The following is a 15,729-nucleotide window of genomic DNA, read 5'->3' on the forward strand; positions in this document are numbered from 1 at the left end:
AGTACTTATTACCTGCTGAATACTACAGAGGAAATTCTTTCTTTTTGGAACACAGAGCTCTCTGCTGACATCATGACCACAGTGCTCTCTGCTGACATCTCTGTCCATTTTAGGAACTGTCCAGAGCAGCATATGTTTTCTATGGGAATTTTCTCCTACTCTGGACAGTTCCTTAAATGGACAGAGATGTCAGCAGAGAGCACTGTGGTCATGATGTCAGCAGAGAGCTCTGTGCTCATGATGTTTTGTGTTCCAAAAGAAAACAACTTTCTCTGTAGTATTCTGCAGCTAATAAGTACTGGAAGGATTAAGACGTTTTAATAGAAGTAATTTACAAATCTGTTTAACTTTCTGGCACCAGTTGATAAAAAAAAAAAAAAAAACGTTTTCCACCGGAGTACCCCTTTAAATATGGAACCGGACGTCATTGTATATTTTTTGCCCAACTTATATTTTAGGCCCCACAATCTACTCTTCCCATATCGACTCTGGTCTTCTGCATTGAATAGACAACCATTGTTTACCTCACAATATCGCTACCACAACAGTCTACACAATACTGTACATACCGTCAATGATAAATAAATAAAAAGACCCTCAGACCTTGTTGCGGGAGGTGGGGGGATGAGACATCTCTTCTAGATGTCTGCTGGACATATCTGGACCGCACGCGTCAGGTTCTTCTGACTTTCTGAAAAAACAATGACAAAAGACAAAAAACAGATTCATCATTTATCAAAAACTAGCCGAGTACCCGATCTTCCTACTTAAACCTTGTGGGGGAGGAAAAGCAAGAATGATGCTCTCATTTATATCCTAAACTCATATTCGTCCTCATATCTCGTCCTCATATCTTGTCCTCATATCCTGTACTCGTATCCTGTCCTCATATCTTAAACTAATTTCCTGTCCTCATATCTCGTTCTCATATCTCGTTCTCATATCCCATCCTCATATCTTAAACTTATATGCTGTCCTCATATCCTGAACTCATATCTCATCCTCATATCCTGACCCTTTATAAACTGACCTCATATCCCTGCCTAATATCCTGACCTTATATCCCATCCTTATATTCTGAGCTTATATCTCAACCTCATATCCCAACTTCATATCACGTCCTCATATCCCCGGTCTTCATAGGAAAAGCAACAATGACGCTCTAATTTTCATATCCTGTCCTCACATCCTATCCTCGTATCCTAAACTCATATCCCGTCCACATATCCCGACCTCATATTCCGTCCTCATGTCCCGTCCTCATATCCAGTCCTCATATCCAGTCCTCATATCCTGTCCTCATATCCTGTCCTCATATCCCGTCCTCATATCTCGTCCTCATATCCCGTCCTCGTATGCCGTCCTCGTATGCCGTCCTCATATCCCGTCCTCATGTCCCGTCCTCATATCCCGTCCTCATATCCCGTCCTCATATCCCGTCCTCATATCCCGTTCTCATATCATGTCCTCATATCCCGTCCTCATATCTCGTCCTCATATCCCGTCCTCGTATGCCGTCCTCGTATGCCGTCCTCGTATGCCGTCCTCATATCTCGTCCTCATGTCCCGTCCTCATGTCCCGTCCTCATATCCCGTCCTCATATCCCGTCCTCATATGCCGTCCTCATATCCCGTCCTCATATGCCGTCCTCATATGCCGTCCTCATATCCCGTCCTTATATCTCGTCCTCATATTTCGTCCTCATATCCGGACCTCATATCCCGTCCTCATATCTCGTCCTCATATCCCGTCTTCATATCCCGTCCTCATATCTTGTCCTCCTATCCCATCCTCATATCCCGTCCTCATATGCCATCCTCATATCATGTCCTCACATCCTGTCCTCATATCCTGTTCTCATATCCCATCCTCATATCTTTTCCTCATATCTCGTCCTCATATTTCGTCCTCATATCCGGACCTCATATCCCGTCCTCTTATCTTGTCCTCATATCCCTTCCTCATATCCTGTCCTCATATCTTGTCCTCAAATCCTGTCAATTTATAACTTACATATAAGATAATAAGATATAGGCAATATGTAAACCTGTCAATATAGATTGCCAGCAACTTATATAGAATATAAAAGGGGGGGGGGGGGGGGGGCGAGTGCCTAAAAACTCACTTTTAATTGATATGCATTAAAATACACCACAAAAATTAAATACGTGATTCCCAAAATAAGATAAATATATTAGCCACACCTCACATCTGCAGATGTGATGTGAACCTGCCAGTATATGTATGCAAGGCTCACACAGCAAATTTATATAATACAATGTATCATGTGTGTCAAAAACTAGGGATCGACCGATATCGGTTTTTTAGGGCCGATACCGATAATCGGTGGAGGTTAGGGCCGATAACCGATAACTTACACCGATATTCCGGTATAAGTTATCGGCTATTTATCCCCCCTCGACACCGCTGCAAAGCATTGATTTAAAGCGGGCGCTTTAAATCAATGCACTGCAGTGGCTTTTGCGGGGCCATAGGCCGCCGCCACCACCCGCTTCTCTGCCCCTACCTGTCAGGGTGGTCTGGGCCATCCATCCATCGTTCCTGTACTGTCCGGGGGCGTTCCGGGTGGAGGGGGAACCGGTCCGGGCTGTTCTTCTTCTCCGGTGGTCATCTTCTCCACTCCGGGCGGGCTCCAGCCTAGTATGCTGCATAGACGGCGCTGTGCAGTGACGCCCGTGCGCAGTGACGCACCTGACGTTACGGCGTAGCGGCGTCTATGCAGCATACTAGGCCGGAGCCTGCCCAGAGTGGAGAAGAAGACCGTGGGAGAAGAAGGACAGCCCGGACCGGTTCACTCTTCACCCGGAATGCCCCCGGACACTACAGGAAGGATGGATGGCCCGGACCACCCCCATTACGGATAAGTAACATTTTTTTTTATTGACTCGGAGGGTGGGGGAGGGGCCCGACCGGTATAGCGGTATGGGCAAAAATCCATACCGGTATACCGCCCAGCACTATGGTAGGGGGTGCGACGCGGTGCGGTGGGTCGGGGGGGGCGGTCGCGGTGCCGTGGGTTGGGGGGCGGTCGCGGTGCGGCGGGTCAGGGGGCGGTCGTGGTGGGGGCGGTGCGGGGGGCGGGGCATTATCGGCTTATCGGCAAGGTAATTGCCGATACCGATAATCCCCAAAATCGTGATTATCGGCCGATAATATCGGCCATACCGATAATCGGTCGATCCCTATCAAAAACACCACATCCATATGGATAACTGCTAATCCAGAGTGATCAATAAGTACACCATAAGTACACCATAAGTACACCATAAGTACACCATAAGTACACCCTGCAGTATATAATATTCACTTCACTGCAAAAGCTATACACAATATTCCTTTGGAAATCCACGTCGAAACAGAAAACATTTATTGTGCGACAAAATTGAAGAAAAAATTTCCTTTTGTAATTTTGGGGGCTTCCGTTTCTACGCAGTGCATATTTCGGTAAAAATGACACCTGATCTTTATTCTGTAGGTCCATACGATTAAAATGATCCCCTACTTATATAGGTTTGATTTTGTCGGACTTCAGGAAAAAATCATCACTACATGCAGGAAAATTTATACGTTTAAAATTATCATCTTCTGACCCCTATAACTTTTTTTTTCCACGTACGGGCTTTGCGCCGTGTTCTAAAGTTTTTATCGGTGCCCTTTTTGTATTGATCAGACTTATTGATCGCTTTTTATTCATTTTTTTCATGATATTAAAAGTGACCAAAAAATACGCTATTTTGGACTTTGGAATTTTTTTGCGCCTACGCCATTGACCGTGCGGTTTAATTAACAATATATTTTTATAGCACGGATATTTCCACACGCGGTGATACCATATATGTTAATTTTTACTTTTATTTACACAATTTTTTTTTTATGGGAAAAGGGGGGTGATTCAAACTTTTTTTAGGGGAGTTGTTAAATGATCTTTATTCACTTTCCCCCATATTGACCTATAACACTGCACACACTGATCTTTTACCCTGATCCCTGCAAAGCCATAGCTTTGCATGGATCAGCGTAATAGGGGGTTGATTGCTCAAGCCTGTAGCTCAGGCTTGGAGCAATCAAACACCGATCAGAGCAAGGTAAGGGGGTCTCCGCTCGCGTCCTAGCTGATCGGGACATCACAATTTTATCGCGATAGTCCCAATCAGCCCGACTGAGCTGCCGGGAAGCTTTTACTTTCGTTTAGACGTGGGGATCAACTTTGATCGCTGCGTCTGAAGGGTTAATAGCGTGCGGCACAACAATCTGTGCTGTGCACTATTAGCCCAGGGTCCCGGCAATCATAAGCCGCTGGGACTGACCCAGTATGACGCGGGGTCACGGTGTACAGGTAACGCCCTGTGTCCTTAAGAGGTTAAGAGACTCCTCTGTCTTTCACTCATTACCTGTATTAATGGCTCCTGTTTGAACTTGTTATCAGTATAAAAGACACCTGTCCACAACCTCAAACAGTCACACTCCAAACTCCACTATGGCCAAGACCAAAGAGCTGTCGAAGGACACCAGAAACAAAATTGTAGATCTGCACCAGGCTGAGAAGACTGAATCTGCAATAGGCGTGACCAAGCGGTTTTTGCCGCGAAACGGAGCTGTTGCGACTCGGGCTCGGCTGAGCCCGCTTTCCTTTCCTCCCCCCCACGATCCTCTGTACTATTGGATTTGGAATAAACCAAGACACGTTGCTGTAAAGGGTGAGCGCTGTGCTGTGTTTTTTCAATTTTTCGTGACTTTCAACACTGTGTCTCAAAATAGTACTCTGCACCCTCATGCAACTAGTACAGTAATCCCGTTTATACACTCGCAACTATCAGCTAACAGGTACCGGTGCCGAGATCTTTTCTCTATTTGCATAAGACTGAATCTGCAATAGGCAAGCAGTTTGGTGTGAAGAAATCAACTGTGGGAGCAATTATTAGAAAATGGAAGCCATACAAGACCACTGTTAATCTCCTTCGATCTGGGGCTCCACGCAAGATCTCACCCCGTGGTATCAAAATGATCACAAGAATGGTGAGCAAAAATCTCAGAACCACACGGGGGACCTAGTGAATGACCTGCAGAGTGCTGGAGCCAAAGTAACAAAGGCTACCATCAGTAACACACTCCGCCGCCAGGGACGGAAATCATGCAGTGCCAGATGTGCAGAGCCAGACTGCTTAAGCCAGTACATGTACGGGCCCGTCTGAAGTTTGCTAGAGAGCATTTGGATGATCTAGAAGAGGATTGGGAGAATGTCATATGGTCAGATAAAACCAAAGTAGAACTTTTTGGTAAAAACTCAACTCATCGTGTTTGGTGGAGAAAGAATGCTGAGTTGCATCCAAAGAACACCATACCTACTGTGAAGCATGGGGGTGGAAACATCATGCTTTGGGGCTGTTTTTCTGCTAAGGGACCAGGATGACTGATCAGTGTAAAGGAAAGAATGAATGGGGCCGTGTATTGTGAGATTTTGAGTGAAAACCTCCTTTCATCAGCAAGGGCATTGAAGATGAAATGTGGTGGGGTCTTTCAGCATGACAATGATCCCAAACACACCGCCCGGTGGAGTGGCTTCGTAAGAAGCATTTCAAGGTTCTGGAGTGGCCAGTCTCCAGATCCCAACCCCATAGAAAGTCTTTGGAGGGAGTTGAAAGTCCGTGCTGCGCAGTGACAGCCCCAAAACATCACTGCCCTAGAGGAGATCTGCATGGAGGAATGGGCCAAAATACCAGCAACAGTGTGTGAAAACCTTGTGAAGACTTACAGAAAACATTTGACCTCTGTCATTACCAACAAAGGGGATTTAACAAAGTATTGAGACGAACTTTTGTTATTGACCAAATATTTATTTTCCACCATAATTGTCAAATAAATTCTTATTTTTTTTCTCATTCTGTCTCTCATAGTTGAGGTTATAACCTATGATGAAAATTACAGCCTCTCATCTTTTTAAGTGAGAGAACTTGCACCATTGGTGGCTGAAAAATACTTTTTTGCCCCACTGTACATACACATACATACACACAAATACACACATATATACATACACACACATACATACATACACACAAATACACACATATATACCTACACGCACACATGCATACACACAAATACACACATATATACATACACACACATACATACATACACACAAATACACACATATATACATACACGCACACATACATACACACATACATATATACAGTACATACATACACACATGTGGTGTCCCAGTACGGGATATGGTCCCCTATGGTCCTTCTGTCCTGTCAGGTTGAGTCCCTGTCTGTCCTGGGGCTCTCCTGCAGTATCTCCCCCTGTGCATATAGGTTTCCCATAATGGGTTTTCACATAAAGAGAAAAGGACCTTTATTGCTAGTCACATGATATTTGTACCACATGATTGTGTTTTAGTCACATGTTTAAGTCATATGATTGTTACCCAGAGAACCCAGTGACCAGGTGACCTCTCTAGTGACCTATGGTCTCCTTGCACAGTCCCCCCTATATAAGATGGAGAGGAGCTGCAATCGCTCTCTTAGCTCATTGCTCCTTCTGCTGAGGTCCAGTCCAGTCCAGTTTTCCAGTATCAGTGTCCAGAGCATTGGAGGCCTCAAACCTAAAGTCTGCAGCCACCTATCAATTGCAAGTAAGCTAAAGTCAAACGTGGCCTGCAATATAGTCTGTCAAGTCACTGCAAGTCCCACAAAGCCTGCGACGTCTCTCTGTGTCACCGGCCACCTCTCTGGGATCATGACTGAACTGCAAAGACTGTACCATCTGTCTAACCTCAGTAAAAGCTACCGTTACCCTTAACCTGGCCTTGGACTCTTTACTGCCCCTGCCTGACCTAGGACTAGCGGTACTACCTTTGGGTGGTTATGTAGGAAATCCATGTCCTGGCGTCACGAACACAAAGAGGTTAATACCATCTAGGACTAGCGGTACTACCTTCAGCGGTTATGTAGGAAAACCATGCCCTGGCGTCACAAACACAAAGAGGTTAATACCATCTAGGACTAGCGGTACTACCTTCGGGTGGTTATGTAGGAAAACCATGCCCTGGCATCACAAACACAAAGAGGTTAATACCATCTTGGACTAGCAGTACTACCTTCGGGTGGTTATGTAGGAAAACTACGCCCTGGCATCACGAACACAAAGAGGTTAATACTATCTACGACTAGCGGTACTACCTTTGGGTGGTTATGTAGGAAAACCATGCAGTGGCATCACGAACACAAAGAGGTTAATACCATCTAGGACTAGCAGTACTACCTTTGGGTGGTTATGTAGGAAAACCACGCCCTGGCGTCACGAACACTAAGGGGTTGATACCATCTACCCCATGGGCACTAACATCTGCCCAGCATTTACCTCACTACACCCGTGGTTCACCACACATACACACAAACATACAGTACATACGCATATATAAAAAATATAAAAAGTCATATATGAAATAAAGAAAAATACTAAAGAATATAAATAAATAAATATGGAGATTGTAAACGTTGTGTTGGGACCTGCTGGAGATAAAAGGGGTATTCCAGTGGAAAACAATCTTTTTTATATCAACTGGCTCCAGAAAGTTAAACAGATTTGTAAATTACTTCTATAAAAAAAAATCTTAATCCTTCCAGTACTTATCAGCTGCTGTATACTACAGAGCATGTTGTATAGTTCTTTTCCGTCTGACCACAGTGCTGTCTGCTGACACCTCTGTCCATGTCAGGAACTGTCCAAAGTACAAGCAAATCCCCATAGCAAACCTCTCTTGCTCCAGACAGTTCCTGACACGGACAGAGGTGTCAGCAGAGAGCACTGTGGTCAGACAGAAAAAAACAACTCCACCTTCTCTGGAGCATATAGCAGCTGATAAGTACTGGAAGGATTAAGATTTTTTTTTTATTAGAAGTAATTTACAAATCTGTTTAACTTTCAGGCATTAGTTGATTTGAAAAAAAAAATAAATAAAAAAAAAGTTTTCCACTGGAGTACCCCTTTAATCACCATAGACTGAATAACATAGGTCACTGCATAGAGACATTACATTCACTATTATGACCTACAAGAAACAATCCACATGACCGTGAAAAAGAGAATATGACAGCTCAGATCAGTGTTTCCCAGCCGGGGTGCCTCCAGCTGTTGCAAAACTACAACTCCCAGCATGCCCGGACAGCCTTCGGCTGTCCGGGCATGCTGGGAGTTGTAGTTTTGCAACAGCTGGAGGCACCCTGATTGGGAAAAACTGAGACAGCCGGTAGCTACTCACCCTCCATATGCGCCAAACGTGAAGCTCCTTTTGCGAGAGAACATCCGCAGTCTCTCCAGAATGACTCTCGCAGACGCCTTGGTTATCTATCAAGTGATCCTACTCGTCCAGGAGCAGAGGAAGAGACTGCCAAAGTCACCGAGACCACCCGCCTGCCGCTGACTGCTAGACACTCAGCCGGTATAATGAATGTCAAAGTCAACACTTGAAAGAAGAGGGAAAATGTCAACGAGACAATCAGTCAGCGTGCCCCGTAGAGAGTGCAGGACCCCCCAGGCCGGAGACAGACAAGATCCCCTCTTCTGGGCCTTCTCCTCGGTGCTCCCGACACTTTCTTCAACCCTCCCCGTCCTCATTGTCTCTTTCTGTCAAACGTTCCGGGGGCTTCCTGCTGATCTTTTCTCCTGTGGGGACGGTGACATTAAGGACCGGGAGCAGCTCAGATTTGCCATCGTGTACGTGAGAAGAGGATTGCTTATTTAAAAAAACAAAAACAAACAAAAAAATTCAATACAAAAGAGCAAACGCAAAAGTAAAAACAGACGTAGAGATCAATTTAGTTATGTCAAATGTGACATAGAGATATTTAAAGGGGTATTCAGGCACTAGTGTAAAAATTACATAGCATTGGGGGCTGTAAAAAAAATAATTAAAAAAAAGTCATACTTACCTTTCCCCAATCCCTTCCCCTGTTCGGCTCCGTCCAGTTCACTGATTTTCTCTCTTCTTCCTGCTTCTGAGACGAGCACTTGGAGCAGGACCTGCTGGCTCAACCAATCACTATCCACAGCGGTGTCCTGTCTCGCCCAGTGATTGGCTGAGCAGGCAGGTCCTGTCTCGTCTTGGAAGCAGGAAGAAAAGAGAAGATTCAGGGGGCTGGATGAAGGAGCTGAGGGGGATCGGGGATAGGTAAGAATGGCTTTCATTTCTAAATGTAATGTCATTTTTTTTATGCTAGCACTGGAATACCCCTTTGAACGGGTACTCCGCCCCTCGACATCTTATCCCCTATCCAAAGGATAGGGGATAAGATGTCAGATCGCTGCGGTCCCGCTGCTGGGGAGCCCTGGGATCCCCGCTGCGGCACCGCACTCTCATTATAGCACAGAGCGAGTTCACTCTGCACGTAATGATGGGCAGTACAGGGGCCGGAGCATCGTTACATCACGGCTCCGCCCCTTGTGACATCACGGCCCGCCCCTTTCAATACAAGTCTATGGGAGGGGGCGTGGCGGTCGTCACGCCCCCTCCTATAGACTTGCATTAAGGGGACGGGCCATGATGTCATGAGGGGCGGGGCCATGATGTCCCGCTGCTCCGTCCCCCGTATCGCCCATCATTACGCACAGGGAGAACTCGCTCTGTGCTGTAATGAGAGTGCGGTGCCGCAGCGGGGATCCCAGGGGTCCCCAGCAGCGGGACAGCGGCGATCTGACATCTTATCCCCTATCCTTTGCATAGGGGATAAGATGTCTAGGGGCGGAATACCCCTTTAAGGTAGGGTCACCCGTACTGAACCCGAACTGGGTTTCCCCACAGCTGAAATCCCGTTTGCAGATTCTCCGCTGTGAAATTCCGCAAGCGGAACCCATTGACTTCAAGCGGTAGCAACTAAATCAGCTTGTAGATTTTCCACTGCGGGAAGGTCACTGCAGATGTGTTCCATGTGACCCTAACCAGGGGTCAAGTCCTGGGAAAAAAACATGTGGGAACTCTTCCACCGAAGGGCTGTTACTGCAGGATACCTGCTAATGGGAATGGTGTTCCTGCTGTGGAAAAATGCAGGAACTCAGTTCCCTTGCGTTCCTGCAGGACTTGAGCCCTGACCCTAACCTTAGGCTAGGTGCCCACTATGGAATAGACAAAGACATTCCCTCCGGAGATTCTTAGTGCGAGCAACGTGGACTATATCAGTCATCTCTAGGCACACACGGACATGGCCGTCACCATAGACGGCAATGTCTGTAGCGCAGATTCCGCCTACCGAATGAGCCAGCTTATTCTTTTGGCGGCGGGATTTTAGCGTCTGAAATTCCATAGTCTGCACTGTGCAAAGGAATCGCATGGACGGCAATTTTCCAACTGAAATTTCTAAGAGGAATTCCAGACAGAAATTCCATAGTGTGAACCCGCCCTTAAAATTCTTATTGTTGTTTTAGTGAAAAATTTGAAGATCCTTGACTAAAAGTCTCTCATAATTTTAAAGGGGTACTCCGCTGCTCAGCGTTTGGAACAAACTGTTCCGAACGCTGGAGCCGGCGCTGGGAGCTCGTGGCGTCATAGCCCCCTCATGGCGTCACGCTCCGCCCCCTCAATGCAAGTCTATGGGAGGGGGCGTGACATCGTCACGCCCCCTCCCATAGACTTGCATTGAGGGGGGGTGGGTGTGATGTCATTAAGGGGGCGGAGTTATGACTTCACGAGCTCCCGGTGCCGGCTCTAGCGTTCAGAACAGTGTTAAAGGGTAGGTAGTAAGTCCCCATTTACAGGGTGGAATTTCCGAGTGAAATCCATCAAAAAATTCTATGAGATTTTGTTGCACCGCGCACCCGGTACAATTTATATTATGGAAATTCCAATTCCAGACTCCGCAACCAATCAGATCGCTTATTTTATTTTTCAGAGGTGTTTTTTTTTAAAATGAAAGGATCTGATTGGTTGCTATGGGAAACTGGTCAACTTTTCCTTTTTGATAAATCTCCCTACAACAGCTGATAGCTGAGGGTCCTGAATTGTTACGAATTCTTTAATAACATATTGAAAAATGGGTTTTCCAAACCTCAACCCATTTCAGACTCGGCCAATTTTTCTTTTTTTCTTTTCTTTTATCCTTGTATTTTTAGAGCCGTAGTTCTTTTATTTCTCTACCCACAGACCCATTTGAGGGGGTAATTTTTGTGGGACCAATGGCCCTTTGTAATGACACCTCTCATTCTACCCTAAAATGTGCTCGGAAAAATATATATACCGTATCTATATTTGTGATGTGATCTGCGGCAGAGGGGGGCAGATGTGCCATGTCGGAGCTCCTACTCTTGTGGGCCTTATTTTTTTTGTGGCTACTACTGACCCCAAATCACTGTGACAACCCCTCTGTCACCTGCACCGCTGTCTGAGGAACATGTTTGGGACCCGCTGTATTTGGTAGCCTCCCCCCCCCCCTTATTTCCTATATGTTTGCATAGTGCTGGGTCTTGGTTCGGCCCAGGTTCGGTTTTCTCTTCTCCCCCCTTTCTCTCTCCCACGGCTGGACTCATCGCTTTGGAAACATCAGTGTCCGGGCAGATGTCCGACAGACATTTATCCACTGACTAGAAGAAAAGTGCAGGAACTGGATTCCTTAACCCGTTCAGGACCCATGACGTAACGTAACGTCACGGCACACTGGGTCTTAAGGACCCATAACGTACAGTGATTTCACGGGCAGTTCCGGTCCCCGCCGGGCGGGGATCGGACCGGGATGCCTGCTGAAATCGTTCAGCAGGCATCCCGTGCAAACGCCCAGGGGGATCATCAGACCCCCCCATGTCGGCGATCGCAGCAAATCGCAAGAGAATTCACGCTTGCGATTTGCGTGATTCCGGGTCATTACGGGTCTATGGTGACCCGGTGACCCGGAATAGAAGGGGGATCGCGGTTGTCTAAGACACCCACGATCCCCCTAAAGGCATAGGAGTGAGGTGGCAAGGGTGTCACCCCTCCTATCCCTGCTATTGGTGGTCTAGACGCGACCACCAATAGCAGATCGGGGGGTTTAATTTTCGTTTTCCCCGTCCTGCCCACCCACAATAGGTGGGGCAGGACGGGGAAAGCAACGGGGACCGACGCCGAAGATCCACTTACCGATCCGGAGGCTGCGGGCGACGTCATGCGGCTGGATCCTACGGAAGCCGGTGAGTTGCCTAGAGACATCTGGAGGGTACAGTCTGAGACCACTAGATAGTGGTCTCTAACTGTAGCCCTCCAGATGTTGCAAAACTACAACTCCCAGCATGCCCAGACAGCTGTTTGGGCATGCTGGAATATGTAGTTTTGCAACAGCTGGAGGGCTACAGTTTGAGACCACTATCTGTATCCCTCCAGATCTTGCAAAACTTCAACTCCTAGCATGCCCAAATAGCTGTTTGCTGTCTGGGCATGCTGGAATTTGTAGTTTTGCAACATCTGGAGGGTCACAGTTTGGAGATCACTTTGCAGTGTTCTCTAAAACTGTAGCCCTCCAGATGTTGCAAAACTGCAAATCTCAGCATGCCCAAACAGCTGTCTCAGCATGCTGGGAGTTGTAGTTGCATACCTTCAGCTGTTGCATAACTACATCTCCCAGCATGCCCTTCGGTGATTAGTACATGCTGGGAGTTGCAGTTTTGCAACAGCTGGAGGCACACTGGTTGGAAAATACTGAGTTAGATAACAGAACCTAACTGAAGATTTTCCAACCAGTGTGCCTCCAGCCTCCAAAACTACAACTCCCAGCATGCACGGTCTGTCAGTAAATGCTGGGAGTTGTAGTTTTGAAACAGCTGGAGGTTTGCCCCCCCCCCCCCCCCAATGTGATTGTACAGGGTACATTCACACGGGTAAGTTTACAGTAAGTTCCCTGCTTCAAGTTTGGGCTGCGGCAAATTTTTCGCCGCAGCGCGAACTCCTAGCGGGAAACTCACCGTAACACACCAGTGTGAACGTACCCTAAAAACACTACACTACACTACACTACCACAAAATAAAGGGTAAAACACTACATATACACCCCTTACACTGTCCCCCCCCCCCCCCCCCCCCCAATAAAAATAAAACATTTATTGTATGGCAGTGTTTCCAAAACGGAGGCTCCAGCTGTTGCAAAACAACAACTCCCAGCATTTCTGGACAGCCACTGACTGTCCAGGCATGCTGGGAGTTTAGCAACAGCTGGAGGCACCCTGTTTGGGAATCACTGGCATAGAATACCCCTGTGTCCACCCCTATGCAACCCCTAATTTAGTCCTCAAATGCGCATGGCGCTCTCACTTCAGAGCCCTGTCGTATTTCAAGGAAACAGTTTAGGGCCACATATGGGGTATTTCTGTACTCGGGAGAAATTGCGTTACACATTTTGGGGGGCTTTTTCTCCTTTTACACCTTCTGAAAAGGAAAAGTTGTGGGCTACACCAGCCTGTTAGTGTAAAAAAATAAAAAAATGTACACTAACATGCTGGTGTTGCCCCATACTTTTTATTTTCACAAGAGATAAAAGGAAAAAAAGACCCCAAAATTTGTAACGCAATTTCTCCTGAGTAAGGAAATACCCCATATGTGGGCATAAAATGCTCTGCGGGCGCACAACAAGGCTCTGGAGTGAGAGCGCACTATGTACATTTGAGGCCTAAATTGGTGATTTGCACAGGGGTGGCTGATTTTACAGCGGTTCTGACATAAACGGAAAAAAAGAAATACCCACATGTGACCCCATTTTGGAAACTACACCCCTCACGGAATGTAACAAGGGGTATAGTGCGCCTGAACACCCCACAGGTGTTTAATGAAAATTCTTCAAATTTGGATGGTAAAATGAAAAAAAAAAGTTTTCACTAAAATGCTGGTGTTACCCTAAATTTTTCATTTTCACAAGGGAAAATAGGAAAAAAGCCCCCTAAATTTGTAACCCCGTTTCTTCTGATTATATAAATATCCCATATGTGGATGTAAAGTGTTCTGCTGGTGCACTACAATGCTCAGAAGAGAAAGAGCACCATTGGGCTTTTGAAGAGAAAATTTGTCCAAAATTGAAGGCCACGTGTGTTTACAAAGCCCCCATCGTGCCAGAACAATGGACCCCCCCACATGTGACCCCATTTTGGAACCCACACCCCTCACGTAATGTAATAAGGGGGACAGTGACCATTTACGCCCCCACAGGTGTCTGACAGATTTTTGTAATAGTGATCCGTGAAAATGAAAAATGTAATTTTTCATTTGCACAGCACACTGTTCCAAAGATCTGTCAAATGCCAGTGGGGTGTAAATACTCACTGCACCACTTATTAAATTCAGTGAGGGGTGTAGTTTCCAAAATAGGGTCACATGTGGGGGGGTCGACTGTTCTGGCACCACGGGGGGGCTTTGTAAACGCACATGGCCCCTGACTTCCATTCCAAACTATTTTTTTTCCCAAAAGCTCAATGGCGCTCCTTCTCTTCTGAGCATTGTAGTGCTCAGAAGAGATGGGGTTACAAATTTTGGGGGGTCTTTTCTGCTATTAACCCTTTAATTAATTTGGGGGGGAAACACATATTTTAGTGAAATTTTTTTTAATTTTTTTTTACATATGCAAAAGTCGTGAAATCCCTGTGGGGTATTAAGGCTCACTTTATTCCTTGTTACGTTCCTCAAGGGGTCTAGTTTCCAAAATGGTATGCCATGTGTTTTTTTTTTTTGCTGTTCTGGCACCATAGGGGCTTCCTAAATGAGACATGCCCCCCGAGCAAAATTTGCTCTCAAAAAGCCAAATATGACTCCTTCTCTTCTGAGCATTGTAGTTCGCCCGCAGTGCGCTTCAGGTCAACTTATGGGGTACCGCCATACTCAGAAGAGATGGGGTTACAAATTTTGGGGGGTCTTTTCTGCTATTAACCCTTGCAAAAATGTGAAATATGGGGGGAAACACACATTTTAGTGAAAATGTTTTTTTTTTTTTTTTACATATGCAAAAGTCGTGAAACACCTGTGGGGTATTAAGGCTCACTTAATTCCTTGTTACGTCCCTCAAGGAGTCTAGTTTCCAAAATGGTATGCCATGTGTTTTTTTTGCTGTCTTAGCACCATAGGGGCTTCTTAAATGCAACATGCCCCCCAAAAACCATTTCAGAAAAACATACTCTCCAAAATCCCCTTGTCGCTCCTTCCCTTCTGAGCCCTCTACTGCACCCGCCGAACAATTTACATAGACATATGAGGTATTTCCTTACTCGAGAGAAATTGGGCTACAAATATAAGTATACATTTTCTCCTTTTACCCCTTGTAAAAATAAAAAAATTGGGTCTACAAGAACATGCGAGTGTAAAAAATGAAGAATGTGAATTTTCTCCTTCACGTTGCTACTATTCCCGTGAAACACCTAAAGGGTTAAAATGCTGACTGAATGTCATTTTGAATACTTTGGGGGGTGCAGTTTTTATAATGGGGTCTTTTATGGGGTATTTCTAATATGAAGACCCTTCAAATCCACTTCAAACCTGAACTGGTCCCTGAAAAATTGTGAGTTTGGAAATTTTGTGAAAAATTGGAAAATTGCTGCTGAACTTTGAAGCCCTCTGGTGTCTTCCATAAGTAAAAACACGTCAATTTTATGATTCAAACATAAAGTAGACATATTGGAAATGTGAATAAAAAAAAATTATTTGGAATATCCATTTTCCTTACAAGCAGAGAGCTTCAAAGTTAGAAAAATGCTAAATT

At 45.7% G+C, this 15,729-nt stretch overlaps 1 protein-coding gene across 4 annotated transcripts in view; it reads right to left on the reverse strand.

Annotated features, from left to right (window-relative positions):
- The window catches only part of LOC130281964 (rap1 GTPase-activating protein 1-like), a 147,459-nt gene that overhangs the window by 58,359 nt on the left and 73,371 nt on the right, over nt 1-15,729 (reverse strand). For 3 of the 4 annotated variants that reach the window (XM_056529765.1, XM_056529764.1, XM_056529766.1), the window contains exon 2: nt 604-691. In XM_056529765.1, coding sequence (XP_056385740.1) covers nt 604-657 — 54 coding nt within the window. In that variant the 5' untranslated portion in view covers nt 658-691. Of the gene's footprint in view, nt 1-603; nt 692-8,294; nt 8,763-15,729 lie in introns of those variants that run through there. The other variant, XM_056529763.1, reaches the window with a different exon arrangement.

Source organism: Hyla sarda, chromosome 7, assembly GCF_029499605.1.
Source record: "Hyla sarda isolate aHylSar1 chromosome 7, aHylSar1.hap1, whole genome shotgun sequence".
Lineage (NCBI taxonomy): Eukaryota > Metazoa > Chordata > Amphibia > Anura > Hylidae > Hyla > Hyla sarda.